Source organism: Capsicum annuum, chromosome 3, assembly GCF_002878395.1.
Source record: "Capsicum annuum cultivar UCD-10X-F1 chromosome 3, UCD10Xv1.1, whole genome shotgun sequence".
NCBI classification, from domain to species: domain Eukaryota; kingdom Viridiplantae; phylum Streptophyta; class Magnoliopsida; order Solanales; family Solanaceae; genus Capsicum; species Capsicum annuum.
This window is the reverse complement of record NC_061113.1, coordinates 217,385,854-217,405,579: the sequence shown is the minus strand read 5'-3', so window position 1 is coordinate 217,405,579 and position 19,726 is coordinate 217,385,854. Positions and strand designations below refer to the sequence as shown.

The 19,726-nt window shown below is 32.0% G+C and overlaps 1 protein-coding gene across 1 annotated transcript; it reads right to left on the bottom strand.

The window, feature by feature from the left end:
* Positions 1 to 6,737: 6,737 nt before the first annotated feature.
* On the bottom strand, positions 6,738 to 10,781 carry LOC107863248 (short-chain dehydrogenase TIC 32, chloroplastic). Its single transcript, XM_016709080.2, has 8 exons — positions 10,491 to 10,781; positions 10,022 to 10,253; positions 9,822 to 9,901; positions 8,566 to 8,722; positions 8,186 to 8,264; positions 7,825 to 7,909; positions 7,456 to 7,502; positions 6,738 to 7,258 (listed from the first exon to the last, which is right to left on the bottom strand). Exons 1-8 carry the CDS (start codon positions 10,594 to 10,596, stop codon positions 7,100 to 7,102), a joined length of 945 nt encoding a protein of 314 aa, XP_016564566.1. The 5' UTR covers positions 10,597 to 10,781; the 3' UTR covers positions 6,738 to 7,099.
* Positions 10,782 to 19,726: the final 8,945 nt, after the last annotated feature.

The following is a 19,726-nucleotide window of genomic DNA, read 5'->3' as shown; positions in this document are numbered from 1 at the left end:
CAGTTGCTGATGGAAGATCGAAAAAATAAATTGAAGAATCATCATGAAAAATAAAAAAAGATGATACTGTATGGTCACGTCTACCAAAGGTTTTTCTATTTTTTCGATTTTGAATTTCATTGTTAATTTGTACTGGAATATTTATGTTATTTTCGATAATGTGAGGTTTTCAAACTTTTAATTACATGGAGATGATTGTTAGTTCTGCTGTAGATTTGAGATTTTTCTTCAATTCGGTCTATCTTTTAGAAGTTTCCAGTGTATATACATAACACTTGTTTGTATATGATAGGCATATACATACGTGCTGCTTTTTTAATTTGAAATACAATTATATCTATAGTTCATATACATATGTGATGCATGTATGTTTATATATTAGTATCTATGTATATGTTAACAATATACATTACTGACTATATGTTGTTGAACGTATACATAAGTGGATTTTGGATTATATTTTTTTATGTGTATTTGAGGCAATGCACATTACATATGTATATGTTAGACATATACATAAGTTTTGATATGTTGTTTGATGTGCAATTAAATGCCCAGTTTTGTTATATATTGTTATGAACATACATTACTGTTTATATGATGTTGAACATATACATGAATGAGTTTGAATTATGTATTGTTATGTGTGTTTGAGGCAATGCAAATTACATATGTATATGTTAGACATATACATAAGTTTTGATATGTTGTTTGATTTGTAATGAAATGCCCAGTTTAATATACATCATATTGTTATGTATGTTTTAATAATATACAATACATTACGCAATAAGGATGTGACAACTTGTAAGTAATCTTTTAATTTTTTTATCAAGTATTATTAATGATGTGTTATATTAACTAACGTTGTTCTTTGTATGCATGTCAGGAATTGTGGAGTGTTCGTTGTTGGGTATGAAGAATACCTAAGTGAAGGAATGGATGTACCTTCAGGGGGTTGTGAAGCAAAGTACCATTATATGCGATGTGTGGCACTCTTTCGGAATTATGGTCTTCAGAAAGCGAAGAAAGATTATGAATTTTTTCATCAGTTTTAATTTTTGTCGCAATTTGTTTGTGGAAGTATAAAAAAATCTTGTATGTATTGGGTATATACATTTGTGGCGACGTTTTTGTTTGAACTGCAATGATCTATATAGTTCATATATATAACTCACTAATGGGTGTTTGTACACTAGTAAGTCTGTATGTGTTGCACATACATTATTTATCACATATACATAAGTTAGGTTTGCTATTGTCTTTTGTTATGTTAGTTTGATGCACTGAACATGTCATGTGTATATGAATAAAATATACATAACTTCAATATGTTGTTAAACTGCTAATGAGATGTCTACTTCATATACATCATTTTTGCTTTGTATATGTTTTAATTTTTTATATGGGTAGTTGAGGCAATGAAAATCAACTATGTATATGTTAACATATACATCACCTGTGATATGTTGTTATCTGTGTTATTGAATCAATAGTTCACACACTTCAATTTTTGTGTATATGTTGTTGATATACATAAGTTTTATATATGCATTGACAACATATGCTCACATATGATGTGTTGTTTCATTTTTCAATAGGGTATGAAATACAGGATAAAAAAAATCCTTGCGCATCCATTGCATTTCGGTAGTTATATGTCTACATGTTCTTATTTGTTTCTTTGCTTGTAAGTACTACGGAATAACATGTAAAATTTTGTATATATGTCAGGGACTGTGGAGTCTTTGTTACAACGAATTGAACGTGCCTTCTATTGGTTTTGAAGTAGAATATCATCGAATGCATTACTCATCACTCCTTCAGAAATACGGTATTCAGAAAGTAAAGAAAGGTTATGTTAGTGAAAATGATGATCCTCCAAGACCAAGGACAAGAACTATACCAATTCCTAATGAAAGTGGAATAGTTAGCATTGAGTAGTCGAAGTGAAGAATATTGTGAAGACTTTTTTTTGTATTGCTGGAATTTGTTAGGAATGTTCAGTGTTAAAGTACTTTAAATTTTTTTTATGGCGGAATATGATTTTATTTGATGAATATGGTGAAGATTTTTTTTCCTATGTATTTGTTAGGAATGATGAATGTTGAATTTGATGCCTACAACAAATGCATGTTTGAATGACGAGGATAAAAAATTATCTTCATTATTATTGTGTTGTACATTACCTATTGAATTTTGCGTATGATAACATATACACAGATATGTACTTTTCAAGAGTATATGGAAAATAAATAACCTGTATTATTTTTATGTGTGTATATGTTTACACATACATAGCACATCATAAAACTTAATAATATATGTTGAAAAATATACTTACACGAGTCAAAGTTTATATCCATTGGTCATGTATGTTAGCTAATATACATAGCTGAAGTTTACATTGACACGGATATAAAATTTTCAAGTGTATAGAAAAAATGAATAAACGAAATTTTTTTAATAGTGTATATATAGCACATCATAACGTAATAATATATGTTGGAGAATTAATAAATATAGGTGAGTCAAAGTTTATATATGCACGTTATGTATGTTTGCTAACATACATAACTGTGTGACATACTAATTACAAGCATTAGTCAAAGTGACCCAGCGTCTACATAAACAACACAAATACAAAAAAGGTAACACGAAAATTTCAAAACGGAAGTAAACTAAAATTTATTTCAACGAAAAAATATGAAACTGAAACATATCAATCAAGTAATTCCTAAAAAAATGCTAACAAAAATCAGTGATTACTCTTCACGAGTAGAGCAAAACAAAAAGTTGTAAGCAAAAGAAGCAAAATCTCCAAGGAAAAGATAGATGAATCTCATCTGTCTTTTCCAGTTCCGATTGCCTCGAGCCATGAGACCACTTAATCAATCAAGGCCCACTGTCGTGGATCTTGCATTATACATCGACAAGCTATACTTAACACCTCCAAGAGCTGCTTCTCGTAACTTGCATCTCATATGGATGTGTCGAATATTTCCTCCATCTTGTTCTCAGATTTCAGTTGAAAAATCCATGACACCAAGTCCCTACAACTTTTTCCTCTGCATACTTCCACGGGACGTTTGACTGTCAGAAGCTCAAGAAGAACAACGCCAAGGCTGTAAACATCACCCCTAAAAGTAGCGGTTAATGTTTGACTATATTCAGGAGGAATGTATCCCAAGGTTCCAACCAGATCTGTTGTGACATGAGTATCGGGACGTGGTAGCCTTGATAGTCCAAAATCAGTTAGATGAGCTTCGAATCTCTCGTCCAAAAGAATGTTGCTGGTTTTAATGTCGCGATGAACTATATTTGGTTCCTTATGTAAATAGGCTAAACCACGAGCTGCTCCTTTGAAGTTTTTTTCTTCAGAGCTATAATGAAATCAGTGTTTTGATTTGATTTTGGGTGTTTAATTTTTGTATGTTTTGATTTTAATGTATTTGATGGATTCAAAATTTGAAATTCAGAAGTTGTTAGACAAATTAAGGAAGCATTAATCCACTTAATTAATTAGTTGACTTAACAGCGTCCTTAAATCAAGGGAATATGTTAGTTCCTTTTTAACGGCATTAAAACTTTCAAATATACATAACAAGGTATGTATATGCATTTTTCTTATGTATATTAAAAGGGAGAGAGAGTAAACTAATTAATAAAAGTGGGATAGGGTGTAATTTGTTCTAAAAGGTTGGGATTTGTATTATTTACACTTTTTTTAAAATAAAAAATGGCCATATAGTTGTTTTTGGGCTCCCAACGGTCATATAGCCGTTGGGCCCAACAGCTATAATGGCCCAACGGTCCATTTTGTAAAAAAATCAATTTAAAAAAAAATAATATTATATCTGGGTCGAATTAACTAGGCTCCAAAAAAAATTCAGCCCGAGATCCAGTACCCTACAATTCATAGACTGATCGGGCCAAGTTTGTTTAGTGAGCCGGGTCGAACCGGGTCATTTGACAGGCTTAGTTCGAACCAACTCGTGTGTACTTTTTTTCTTCCGTCTCTGTAAGGAAGCAAATACTAGTTGTCGTCTTTAACATTTCCTAAAACATGAGGTGAACAATTACAAAATAAGAAAAATCAAAAGAAAAAAAACTTTCAATTCTCTTTCCCCCTCTCTCTCTTTTCTATTTATTTGCCTATCATAGTATGTAACAATATAATCAAAAAATAATTTTTAATCTTCGATTCTAAGACTATTTCACATTTTCCTGTTATATTAGTACTTTTCTTTACAAAGTTTCATTACCAGAACTTTGGACAAGCCGACAAATGCGTTTTCCTTTTCTTATTTCTGATTTTTTTTTCTAGTGTAATTTTTTTTTTCATTTTTCATGATTTGCATCTTTATATGGTTGAGAATGAGATAAGACACATAATTTGTGTTCTATGTATTAATATGATCACAAACTTTTTTAAAGCTCGGACTTCTTCAAACACTGCTCCTAGCTCCCAAGTGCACTTGTAATAATAATATTTATACTTATAAAATATCAAGGATTGTCTTTTTAAATGTATAATGTGTATCGATACTCGTTCGTCAGTTTAACAATTATTACATTTTCGCTTGAAGTCCTTAATATATCTTAAAAATAAGATTTCCCAAACTTCAAATGCTTGCCCCGCCTCTGTACTTAATTGACCAGGAATTATTCCTTATAGGTAGAAGTTAAAACTTAAAAATTGTTGCCTATTAGACATAAGTTCTAATTTTTGCCGATAAAACAGACATTCATAACGTTGTAAAAGAATTACTCAAAATACGTTTATTATATAGGTATTTCTCCATCACTTTGAGCTTACAGAAAGTTTATTCCAAAAATAACCATTTTATAGGTCTAAAAGACCATATATATATATACTAATTTAGATATACGCGCGTATTCAATGAGTATATGATTGGCATATGTTAATTTTGTAGAATTTTTATAGTATTTATAAATTCATTAGAGCTATTAAAATTTTATGAAAATAAGCATCTAATGAGTAATAAAACATAAACAAACTATGTCTATCCAAGAACCTGCAAGACTGCAACTTTACAAAACAAATTTCATATCATGTCAATCAGACACAAACTAAACTGGAAAAAAAAACAGTAAAACAAACTCAATAAGCAGAACTCAAAATTCGAAGATAAATAAGAGATTGCATATCCAAAATTGCGAATGATGAATTCTTTCAACATCTTTAAAATACCAGATACCCTCAACTGCTCATAACATGAAAACACTCATCAACTAGTCATGTATTTACACTTCAACTTGATGAAGGACCTCAACTCATGAAAAAATAGTCCAAAATTGTTTAATAAATGAAGTAATTGGAGAAGCACAATAAACAACATATAATAATAAAAACAGTAGATGGTAATAGAATAGAAACTACAATAAAACAATATGTTCGATATCTTCAAAATCTCAAATATTCTCAATCGCTCATAATATTAAAACACTCATCAATTAGTTATGTTTTCATACTTCAACTAGTTGAAGGACCTCGACTCAAGGAAAAATAATTCAAAGTCGTTTTAAAAAAAAATAATTATAGGAGTACAATAAACAATAGATAATAACAAAAATAGTAGATGATAATAGAATGTAAACTTCGACAAAATAGTATGACAATTGAGATATCAAACTTAATCTTTACATACAAAATTCTCAAAGCCATTCATCTACCACCCGTATCAAGAAAAACAGAGTATTAGAAACACATCAAACTGTATCAAACAAAATAAGGCGTTAGAAACATATCAAATCATATTACCAATCAATACACAAAAATAATACAAAGCATATAAAGCAAAAGCATAGAAGAATATTAGTTGAAGAATATCTAATAATTTAATCTTAACAACATAAATAATATCCATATACATTAAAAATAAAATTCAGTACAAACCTTAAAATCTGCTTGTAATGGACACAAAGTCTCAATCACATTCTTCAATCATCTTCTTCATCTACACAAGAATATTGAAGAATCGTTCAATAATGATTTATACAATTTATTGATTAAAGAACGTCAAATAATATAAAAACTTTTTCATTGTTAATTGTTTTTCCTTAATTGAAATTACGATGGAACTTTTCTTTCCATCGCCCTTTATATAGTATCATATATAAACCCTTTTTTCTATTTGATTAGGGAGACAATTTACTTGGGGTAAACTTTATTTTTCAAAATAAATAGAAATAACAATTTTTCAAAAGGATTTAAAAAACGTGAGTATTATTATTTTATATATGAATATGTTTCTTATTTTAATTATGTAAATTAAATATTGCTTCTTCAATGTTATTTTATTCCTATTCAAAAATATTTTTATGGACATTTTTGTTACGCTAATTGGCATATTTTTTTGTAAAGTGACATTAATTCTTCTTAGATGCTTAGACTTTCCATATATATATATATATATATATATATTAATTCTCCTAATATTTCTTACCATATACTTTTTATAACTATATATTTTAGGAGTGCTTAATTTACTTAAATAATAATTGGAGAAAAAAGTGAAAAAGACGATTTTGTTTATTGCAGAGTATTTTAATGAAGGGCAAAAAGTTCAAATCATCTAAGGTCACACTTTTAATATACTATAGAATAGATATAGATATAGATTATAGATTATAGATATAGAATAGATATAGATATAGATTATGGATTATAGATATATACCTGTCTGCCAAAACAATAGTAATAAACAATCAAGTTGGGAAAATTGAACTCTAACAATCAGCACAAGTACTTGAGAGATACTGTAATAGCAGTCTAGGAAGATATGCATTCTTAGCTCATATCTGCTCCAGCATCTTTCAGTTCCCAAATAATGAATGATCGTCACAATCAATGTTAAAGGGACCCAAATAATTAAATTACCGAAATAATTACAGACTGCTTTGGCTAGAATACCATTGAAAAACACATGGAAAATATCTTCAGGTTGTGGGATCCTGCATATCTATATAGTAGGAATACCACCAGAGCAGAAATCCACCTTTAACTCTTAATGCAAAAATAAGCATTACAAGCGATCAAATAAAAAGTTGTCTTTCGGGTATAACATGTTATATGTTACTTGACTAAATCCATACTAAAATCCCAGAGCCTCTTAGCTAAATCCATATCTCTAGCTATCGCCGTTCTTGTCGCCAAATTGTTGCCCATAAAAAATTCACCACTTATCCCCTTCAATTGTGGATGCAATGCAACATAGCAGGTGGTTGATGCTCCCTATATAGAGAAGATGGAAAAGATAAACAAATCAATCTCTGGTTTGCTATTTGATTTTGCCTTGTGGGATGTTACTTAGGCAACTTCCCCGGCATGAGCTGGAACTACTTGCTCTGGAAGATGTCAATAATTCTATAAATTTTCAAATGAATCTGTGCGTACTGCAAATTTTGTAAATGCTTCAATGTGGAACATACCTGTTGGACGGTTTTAAAAAAGAACTTCCCAAACGTGCTTACAAGACCTGTACGCACAGAAAAGGGAGCGTAAGTTCAATAAAAGAAACATAACGGAATACTTCATGTTCGCTTCTCTTCAGGCAGCACACGATAACAAACATTACACGTAAAATATTCAACTATAGCTAGGACTGTCTGATGATAAGTCAGAAGTCTACAAATCAAAATGCGACTGTCATTTGCTCATTATGCCATTAATTAGTACTATTAGTGAGAGCATTAAAGGATTTCTTTCACACTTAAAGAAGATCACTAACTTGCTACACATAGCATTTATATTAATCAGACACCATAGGAAATGGAATACAAGAGAATCTTTATTATTACCATCAAAAACACCCAGATTACGAAACACATTGGTTGCGACAGCTCCAGGATGAATGGAATTTGCTGTTATTTCCACTCCTCCTTCCTATTCGAAAAAAAAAAAAAGAGAACTCAAATTTTTAGAGGTTCGACTGAATGGCATCGACCCCTTAGCCAAAGCTATGATTGCCTGGCTACAGAAGTCAGAGACCAAATTACGTCGACAATTTCTCAATGTGCAAAATGGAATACACAAATACTAACCAAAAGGAATGTGTATTTTTCGCGAGGAATGGAGACATCTCATGACTAAATAGGAACCTCCAACACAAAACTATTAGGACAAAAAGAAGCATATAAAGTTTTATTTTCTGAAAAGCACCTTAAGGCGTCTTGTGAGCTCACAAGTGTGCAGTATGTTGGCCAACTTTGATTGTCCATATGCAGTAAACCTGCCGTAGCTGCAGACAAAATAACAAACAACATAGACAATGAAAAATCAATTTTTCAGGGGAGAAAACCATTTTTTATCATGTAAAATCGTGGTTATGCACAGCTTGAAGTTAAATAGACAGCATGAATAGTCAATTTTGAGCATGAAAAGCTTGTCATCTTGAATAATTCAACCGTAGTAATGAGCAACTATCGAGATTGAAGGAAGCCAAACGAGATAATTGATCAATCAAATGACGTGATAGGCGCGAACACCTTACAATCAAGATAACTTTATGAGATTCAGCACAGAAATTTTAATTAGATTACCTTTCTGGATCATTAATTTTGTCAAAGCGAATTCCCTCGCGATATGTGAATACACGATAAGCCCCTGAAGAAACATTGACAATCCTTCCCTCTCTCTTTGTTTTACGTGTTGTCTCCTTCATCTTGTCTAACAACAAATTTGTCAAAAGAAAATGACCTGCAAACAAAGGGAAAGAAGAATAATTATGGCCAAGATAGATTAACAGGAACTACGAATTGAATGTCCCTCTTGAAAGTTTACAAATTAGAAGCATCGGTTGGCACCTACCATCTCCTACGACGTACTACCAAAGATTTTACACACAAAGCAGATATAAACTGCCTCTTACCAGTGTGATTTTAGAATCTCCCTTGTTTCAATACATCTCCAAGTTAATTCAGGTCTCATATGATCTATTATTATTATATATGTGCATTTATGCCTTTCCTCATCCTATGATCAATATATGTCATGGACTGCTTCCCAGCTGTGTTCCATGACCCCATAGTCATAGCCCATGGTACCTGGGTAACCCCTTAGTGCTATGAACGACCTCGTAGTCTTGGCAGCACCAAGTTACAAGTGCGTGCCATTGTCACCCCATCGATAGCCCGTGCCTGCACCGGGAAATGCTAACAATGCCCTCAGCACCCATTCACAGCCAGACCCAACAAGCAGATATTCCGCAGACAGTGTCCACGCGGTCAAGCCCTGCACGCAGCGCGTGCACAACAGAAGCTAAAAACAAGATGCAGCCACTCCAGGTTCCGTCCACTGAACCAACTTATCCATTGTATAAGTTAAGGTCCTTTTCCATGTAAATATGGAGTAGCTTTACTTCTTGTATTTGCATAATATTCTAGTTTATTTATGTCATGTCACCTAATTTAGGTTTTTCTTTTTAAAGCATATATAAGGGTATAGTATAATAGTCGAAGTTTACAGCAAGAAAGCAGTTCAATTCTCTGTATTGGTGTCTCCTTCCCCCTGACACCAGATTGGCTTTCTTGTAATCATTGATCTCTACATACTAGCAAGCTTTCATTCAATTCTCTCTTTGCATAATGTATACTGTGATATGTCATATGTGATCTTGACATTGGATTTCCTGTATGGTATGTCTAGTCTATTGTATGAAAGGGGAAAAGGCAGTTGGAAGAACATAATCGTAGAGAAATCAATTACTTTACTCCACCTCACCGTTCCAAGACATCTTAGGAAGGCACCACATGACAAATATCTCACAGAGACACAGACACATAATGAACAGGCGTACCTAGATGATTTGTGGCAAATTGCAGCTCTATGTTGTCTTTGGAAAGGATAAAGGGAATTCCTGATACTCCTGCATTATTACTGACAGAAGACAAGCATCATTAATAGATAGATGAAGATTCTTGCAGAACTTCAATAGGGAGAAAAAGTACAACTTGGTCTTTCAGTACAATGTGATTGCCACTCTTATTCATCACTTACATCAGCATGTTCAATGAATGACCTGATGATATAAAGTCAGCTGCAAATTTCCTTACTGATGCCAATGAGCTAAGATCTAACTCCATTATATCAACTTTAGCAGCTGGGATTTCCTTTACTATTGTTTCTTTAACATCTTCCGCAGCAGCTATATTCCTAACAGCCATGATAACATGGACTCCACGCAAAGCAAGAACACGGCTAGTTTCAGCACCAATACCACTTGATGCTCCTACAAATAGATCAATGATTATAAGCAAAACAAATGCTGCTAATTTCTTGCCTTTAAAAAGAAAACACTAAATATATTGTGCTTGGCCTTGCATTAATACATTGTGATGACATGTAATTTCAACTGTTTATAAGCAGCCAAGTTTTTCATAAATACACGCCATGATAGGGGTATTGCAAAACGCTAAACAGATTTATGGAAAACAAAGAAAGTGATGAATTGGAGGAAATGAAGGACCTGTAACAATGGCAGTGAGACCGGAACCGTCGATTCCATGGGTTACTTCTTCAGCTGTGGAAGAAGACGAAAACCCAGATGCCCCATTTCTATTGAAAAGCCACATAGTACAGTAAGCAATAGTTTATTTACTTCTCTACAGTTGTTTCATAATTGTTCCCGGTATTATGTATAGAGAGCCCACCCCGTTTAAACACGTTACATTATAGACGATAGTGTAGTAGTAGTATTTACATTGCCCTCACTATCTCATAAATAAACAAAGCATTTTAAGTGGCGGGCGCTTTACTTTATTGCATGCCCAAGCACATGGAAAGTTTTTATATTGGTTGTATCCAGTATGCAGAAAGACTAGGGAGAGAGAAAAAATACTAATCAAAGAGAATTATTTTATTAATAATTCAAAACATATATTTATAACTCAATTTCTAACTATACTCGAATTTAAACAACGATAACTAATTGTTAAGTAACATAGAATTCTAATGATTTAAAACTTCTAAAATTATGTACTCTTACTTTATTTTTAAGATATATCTTCAACACTCCTCTTTGGATCAGAAATTGTAGATTGCAGTTATAGTCACAGTTGATTTTGACCTCTTGAATAAATCTATCAATTCATCTTTGGTCTTGCAAGATTTGTGTGCATTTTGTTGAATTAGATAAGAAACTTTTATCTCTCATATCAATTTGCAAAATCTCATGATTAATCGAATCAAAGATTCGACAATATTTGTCTCTAGATAATAATTTAAATCATTCTTTCACTAGTTGGCCAACACTTAACAAACTTTTATCTATATCGGGCACATAAAGGACATTTGAAATTTTTTTTGTACCTGAAATTATTTTGATTGCAACATTCTCTTTTCCTTCTGAGGAATATAGTCATCACTCCCAATTCTGATTTTTTTATTTTTCAAAGGCAGAAACTCTTTAAAAAGAGTTTTGTCATATGTCATGTGGTTTGTACAACCATTCAATCATTCAAAAATTAGATTTCTTGGTTGAAGAATATATTGTCATAAATAAGTGATCTTCTTCTTTCTTGGTGACTTGGGCATCTGCTTCATATTTTTGAGATATGTTTTCGTAAATCACAGTTTCATGGTCAAGTTGATTACAAATCTTGCATTGTGTATTTGATCTCTTCCAACATATAAATGGAGGGTGACCTATTTTGCCACAATGCTTGCAAGGTGGGTAGTTTTTCCTCGAATTATTCCCCTTACTTTGAGTGTTGTGGTTGGCTGGCAAAGCTCCTTCAACCATATCATCTTGTCTCATAAGTCTCCTTTGCTCTTGCGTCTGCAATGTATTTAATAATTTTGCCAAGGTAATCTTGAATAGGTCGTTTGTGTTTTCTAGGGTAATAATTGATACTTCATATCTTTCAGGCACTGTAACAAGAATTTTTTCAACAATTCTTGAATCTTTAAATTTTGCGCCAAGCAATATTACCTTGTTAACAATGCTAAGAAGTCAGTCTAAGTACTTTTTGATGGTCTCAAATTCCTTCATCTTTTGCAATTTGAATTCTCTTATTAGATTCAATACTTTCATGGCTCGTATTCTTTCATCTCCGATATATTCTTCCTTCAGATAATCTCAAATTTCTTTTGCTGATTTAAAGGTCATAATTCTCGTGAAAATTGTTAAGAAACACTAGCAAATAAAATCACTTTTGCTTTTAATTTTTTGATTTTCTTTTCTTTTTTATTTTTGATCTGGGTCACCATAGAATTATCGGACAGCGGAAGAATATCATAATCCTCCTCCACGACCTCCCAAAGATCTAAAGCCTTAAGATAAGTCTCCATTCTTATTACTCAAAGATAGTAATTCTCACCATCAAAGACAGAAGAAGCTATTTGGGAAAAGTTGTTTTCAGAATTCATCTCTCTTACGGTCCCTCAAGAAAGTGACTCTTGACACCAATTATTGAATTTTGGGTTTGAAATTAAAGAAATAACAGAGAAAGACTTGGAGAGAGAAAAAATACTGCAATTGTATTATCAAAGAGAATTATTTTATTAATAACTCAAAACATATATTTATAACTAAATTTCTAACTACATTTCAATTTAAATAAGGATAATTAATTAATTCTTATTCAAATAACAAAGGAATAACTAATTCCTAAGTCACACAGAATTCTAATAATTTAAAACTCCTAAAATTATCTACTCCTACTTTATTTCTAAGACATGTCTTCAACGCGTAAAACGATACAGTTGCAATTTATCAAAATGGTTTAAGAACACCTAAGTTGAATCAAATGTAAAACTAGTAAAATCATGGTGCATCTAGCGATTTCACTAAGCCGTTGAAAAAATAAAAATATAGTGCTTGAAATTTGAACTTGAAACCTCATGGTAAATTTTGAATTTCCTAAACCACTAAGTCAATGTGATCAGGGGTTCAAAATCTCTCTCTATATATACTAACAACTAAAAAAAGTACTATCTTATATACAATATGATTTTCTTGCATGTCGTAAATCTTCCTTGATGGCTTGAGAAAAATGTGTCCGGATTGCTAGGAAACCGAAAACAGGGAGCTTTAGCTTGAAGAATAATAAGCACGCACTGTGCAAATCAAAATTGTAAAACCGGGCTGGGCCCGGTAGTTTTAGTTTATTTTCCTAGATTCTCATGCAAAACATGCCTAGTATATAAATGGGAAAAGGCATCATTTTTATCCCATAGTATATAAGAAAAGTCTAAGCGACACTTAAATTATATAAGTGATCTATTACGCACCTTAATTATATAAAAGTGATATTATTACCTCCTCGCGACCCCTATTCTAAGGCGCCTGCGTTACACTTATTTTAGGCGCGTCCAGCCTATTAAATAACAAAAGTAAACGGCTAAAAACATTAAGGAAAAAGGCATCGTTTCCACCTCAAACTATAGTCGAAAATTCGAACCCACACTTAAATTATATAAGTGACCTATTACACACCTTAATTATAAAAAAGTGATACTTTTTACTAACGTGATGCTAACGTGGCAGCGCGTGTAAAACACTACATCACATGCAAGTGGTGGTAAAGTTTAGGTGTGTAATAGGTCACTAGTATAGTTTAGGTGTGGCTTCGACTTTTCGAATATAGTTTGGGGTGAAAACGATGCATTTTCCCCATATAAATTTCATATAAAAGGAATTCATTGCTCTGTTAACACACTTGTAAAGATCGACATAGTTTGTTACCTACTGCAGTTGGATCGACGGTCATGTTATGATACCAATAATTTCATTAACAATTCTAAGAATATAGAGTATTTGGTGACTAATTATTTAATTTGCTTAAATAATTAAGTATGCGATTGGATTTATCGCAAATTCTGAACTGACAATAAACAAGTGGCAAGTGGTTATGGGTTGCTCTCACTTTTGTAACATGATTGATTCCAACATAAAATCAAGCTGAAGATTTGATGATATTCAGAACACCACTTTATCTCTTAAACTCTTAATTCAATATGACAAACAAACTCTTGAAAATATGTAAGAAATAAAGCAGGAATAAATAATTTTAGGATTTTTAAATTATTAAAATTTTATGTGACTTAGGAATTAGTTATCTCTTTATTATTTGAATAAGAATTAGCTTATCTCAATTTAAATTGAAGTGTGTTAGAAATTTAGCTATAAATATATGTTTTGAGTTATTAATAAAATAATTTTCTTTGACAATACAATTATAGTATCTTTTTCTCTCCAATTCTTTCTCTGTTATTTTTCTAATTTCAAAGCCAAAAACCAACAATTGGTATCAAGAGTCAGTTTCTTGAGAGATCTGTAAGAGAAATGAATTCTGAAAACAACTTTTTCCAAATAGCTCCTCCTATCTTTGATGGTGAGAATTACCATCTTTAGGCAATAAGAATGGAGATTTATCTTGAGGCTTTAGATCTTTGGCGAAACCGTGGAATAGGATTATGATGTTCTTCCGCTGTCCGATAATCCCACGGTGATCCAGATTAAAAATTAAAAGGAAAAGAAAATTAGAAAATTAAAAGCAAAAGTAACTTTGTTTGCTAGTATTTCTCTAATAATTTTCACAATTTGGGATTATCTGAAAGAAGAATAAACAGGAGATGAAAGAATACGAGATATGAAGGTGTTGAATCTAATAAGGAAATTCAAATTGTAAAAGATGAAGGAATCTGAGACCGTCAAAGAGTACTCAGACAGACTTCTTAGCATTGTTAACAAGGTAAGATTGCTCGGCACAAAATTTAACAATTCTTGCCTGAAAAATACGAAGTATCAATAACTACCTTGAAAAACACAAAAGACATGTCCAAGATTACCTTGGCAAAATTGTTAAATACATTGCAGGCGCAAGAGCAAAGGAAGCTTATGAGGCAGGATTGTATGGTTGAAGGAGCTTTGACAGGCAACCGCATGACTCAAAGCAAGGGTAATAATTCAAGGAAAAACTACCCACTTTGCTAGCACTATGGCAAAATAGGTTATCCTCTATCTAAATGTTGAAAAAGATCAAATTCACAATGTAAGATTTGCAATCAACTTGGTCATGAAGCTGTGATTTGCAAACATAAATCTCAAAAATATGAAGCAGATGCCCAAGTCACCAAAAAGGAAGAAGAAGGTCATTTATTTGTGGCGACATATTCTTCAACCAAGAAATTTAATTTTTGGATGATTGATAGTGGTTGTACAAACCACATGACATATGACAAAACTCTTTTTAAAGAGTTTCTACCTTTAGAAAATAAGAAAGTCAGAATTGGGAATGGTGACTATATTCCTGCAAAAGGAAAAGGAAATGTCGTAATCAAAATAATTTCAAGTACAAAAATAATTTCAAATGTCTTTTACGTGTCCGATGTTGATAAAAGTTTGTTAAGTGTTGGTCAGCTAATGGAAGAAGGATTTAAACTATTGTTTGGAGATAAATATTGTCGAATCTTTAATTTCACTAATCATGAGATTTTACAAGTTGATATGAGAGGCAAAAGTTTCGTATCTAATCCAACAAAAGATTCACATAAGCCATGCAAGAACAAAGATGAATTGACAGATTTATTCAAGAGGTCAAATTCAGCCGAAGCCGAGACAATTTCTGATCCAAAGAGGAGTGTTGAAAATATGTCTCAGAAATAAAGTAGGAGTAAATAATTTTCGGATTTTAAATTATTAGAATTCTTGCGACTTAAGAATTAGTTATCCCTTTGTTATTTGAATAGAAATTATTTTATCCCAATTTAAATTGAAGTGTGTTAGAAACTTAGCTATAAATATATGTTTTGAGTTATTAATAAAATAATTCTCTTTGGCAATACAATTGCAGTATGTTTTTCTCTCCAACTCTTTCTTTATTATTTCTCTAATTTCAAAGCCAAAAACCAACCCAATTTCTTGAGGGATCTGTAAGAGAGATGAATTATGAAAATAACTTTTTCCAAATAGTTCCTCCTGTCTTTGATGGTGAGAATTACCATCTTTGGGTAGTAAGAATGGAGACTTAACTTAAGACTTTAGATATTTGGGGAGGTCGTGGAGGAGGATTATGGTGTTCTTCCGCTGTCCGATAATCTCACGGTGACCAAGATTAAAAGTCAAAAGAAAAAGAAAATCAGAAAATCAAAAGCAAAAGCAACTTTGCTTGCTAGTATTTCTCTAATAATTTTCACATGAATTATGGCCCTTAAATCTCCAAAAGAAATTTGGGATTATCTGAAGGAAGAATATACAGAAAATGAAAGAACACAAAACATGAAAGTATTGAATCTAATAAGGAAATTCGAATTGCAAAAGATGAAGAAATCTAAGACCATCAAAGAGTACTCAAACCGATTTCTTAGCATTGTTAACAAGGTAATATTGCTTGACACAAAATTTAAAGATTCAAAAATTGTTGAAAAAATTCTTGTTACAGTGCTTAAAAGATACGAAGTATCAATAACTATCTTGAAAAACACAAAAGACCTGTCCAAGATTACCTTCGCGAAATTATTAAGTACATTGCCGGTGCAAAAGCAAAGGAAACATATGAGGCAGGATGGTATGGTTGAAGGAGCTTTGACAGTCAACCACAAGACTCAAAGTAAAGGTAATAATTCAAGGAAAAACTACCCACATTGCCAACACTGTGGCAAAATAGATCACCCTCCATTTAAATATTGAAAGAGACCAGATACACAATGTAAGATTTGCAATCAACTTGGTCATGAAGCTGTGATTTGCAAAAACAAATCTAAAAAATATGAAGTAGATGCCCAAGTCACCAAAGAAGAAGAAGAAGGTCACTTATTTGTGGCAACATATTCTTCAACCAAGAAATTTGATTTTTGGATGATTGATAGTGGTTGTACAAACTACATGACATATGACAACAATCTTTTTAAAGAGTTTAGAAAATAAGAAAGTCAAAATTGGTAATAGTTACTATATTCCTGCAGAAGGAAAAGGGAATGTTGCAATCAAAACAATTTCAGGTACAAAAATAATTTCAAATATTCTTTACGTGCCCAATATTGATAAAAGTTTGTTAAGTGTTGGTCAGCTAATGGAAGAAGGATTTAAACTATTATTTGGAGATAAATATTGTCAAATCTTTTATTTCACTAATCATGAGGTTTTACAAGTTGATATGAGAGGCAAAAGTTTTTTATTTAATTCAAAAAAAATGCACATAAGTTATGCAAGAAAAAAGATGAATTGACGGATTTATTCAAGAGGTCAAATTCAGTCAAAGCCGAGACAATTTCTAATCCAAGGAGAAGTGTTGAAAATATGTCTCAGAAATAAAGTAGGAATAAATAATTTTAGAAATCATAAATTATTAGACTTATGTGTGACTTAGGAATTAGTCATCCCTTTGTTATTTGAATAGGAATTAGTTTATCCAATTTACATTGAAGTGTATTAGAAATTTAGCTATAAATATATGTTTTGAGTTATTAATAAAATAATTTCCTTTGACAATACAATTGCAGTATCTTTTCTCTCCAACTCTTTCTATGTTATTTTCTAATTTCAAAGTCAAAAACCAACAATTGGTATCAAGAGTCGGTTTCTTGAGGGATCTGTAAGAGAGATGAATTCTGAAAATAACTTTTTTAAATAGCTCCTTCTGTCTTTGATGGTGAGAATACCATTTTTGGCAGTAAGAATGAAACTTATCTTGAGGATTCAAATCTTTGGGGAAGCCATCGCGGAGGATTATGATGTTCTTCCGTTGCCCGATAATCTCATGGTGACCCAGAGTAAAAATCAAACGAAAAAGAAAATTAGAAAATCAAAAGCAAAAGAAACTTTATTTGCTAGTGTTTCTCCAATATTTTTCACAAGAATTATGGCCCTTAAATCACCAAAAAAAAAAAATTGGAATTATCTGAAGGAAGAATATATAGGAGATGAAAGAATATGAGACATGAAGGCATTGAATCTAATAAGGAAATTCAAATTGTAAAAGATGAAGGAATCTGCGACCGTCAAAGAGTACTCAAACCGACTACTTAGCATTGTTAACAAGGTAAGATTGTTTGGCACAAAATTTAAAATTCAAGAATTGTTGAAAAAGCTCTTGTTACATTTTCTGAAAGATACGAAGTATCAATAACTAGCTTAAAAAATATAAAAAACCTGTCCAAGATTATCTTGGCAAAATTGTTAAATACATTGCTGCAGCAAGAGTAAAGGAAGCTTATGAGGCAAGATGGTATGGTTGAAGGAGTTTTGGCAGTCTATCACAAGACTCAAACCAAGGGTAATAATTCAAGGAAAAAAGTACCCACCTTACCAGCACTGTGGCTCAATAGGTCATCCTCCATTTAAACATTGGAAGAGATCAGATGCACAATGTAAGATTTACAATTAACTTGACCATGAAGCTGTGATTTGCAAAAACAAATCTCAAAAATATGAAGCAGATGCGTAAGTCCCCAAAGAAGAAGGAGGTCAATTATTTGTGGCAACATATTCTTCAACCAAGAAATTTGATTTTTGGATGATTGATAGTGGTTGTACAAACCACATGACATATGACAAAACCCTTTTTAAAGGGTTTCTACCTTTAGAAAATAAGAAAGTCAGAATTGAGAATGATAAATATATTCTTGCTGATCGAAAAGGGAATATTGCAATCAAAATAATTTCAGGTACAAAAATAATTTCAAATGTCCTTTGCATGCCCGATATTGATAAAAGTTTGTTAAGTGTTAGTCAGCTAATGGAAGAAGGATTTAAACTATTGTTTGGGGATAAATATTGTTGAATCTTTAATTTCACTAATCATGAGCTTTTACAAATTGATATGAGAGGCAAAAATTTCTTATTTAATCCAACAAAAGATGCACATAATTCATGCAAGAAGGAAGATGAATTGGCAGATTTATTCAAGAGGTCAAATTTAGCTGAAGCCGAGACAATTTCTAATTCAAGGAGGAGTGTTGAAAATATGTCTCATAAATAAAGTAGGAGTAAATAATTTTAGAAATTTTAAATTATTAAAATTCTATTTGACGGAATTAGTTATCTTTTTGCTATTTGAATAGGAATCAGTTTATCCCAGTGTAGTTAGAAATTTAGCTATAAATATATGTTTTGAGTTATTAATAAAATAATTCTCTTTTACAATACAATTTTTTTTTTCTCCAACTCTTTCTCCGTTATTTCTCTAATTTCAAAGCCAAAACCAACACAAACAACCCAGTCACGTTCCTCTTGTCTTCCAGCTCTTGCACATCAAGTGCTCCCTCCTGTAGAACAAGGAAATCTTACAGAACCTCTAAACCTCCAATATGGTTAGGAAGATTGTGTATTCCCCAAAAAGCCTTGATCATGTTCTGTGTCCGACTAAGTGTGATAAGATCACCTTAGTCCCAATTACGGAGAATCTTGTGCTTCATTTTATGCTATTGTGATGCTACCAAGGACTTCGTGTGGGTTGATTCTATAAGGTATGAAATCATAACTCTTGAGGACAATTGTACTTGATCCATGATTAACTATCTTTAGGTGCAAGTCGGTCTTCAAGCTAAAATACAAGTCCAAATATGCAGCAAAAAAGGTATAAGGACAGACTTGTGGGCAAGGAACTCTCAACAAGGAGGTCTGGACTACACCGACACTTTCCCCTACTACAAAGATCTGTGACTGTCAAATCTGTAGTAGCCCTTGCTGCTTCTTTGAACTAGTTTATATTTCAAATGAATGTTCACAGTGCCTTTCTTTAAGGTGATCTAGTTGAAAAA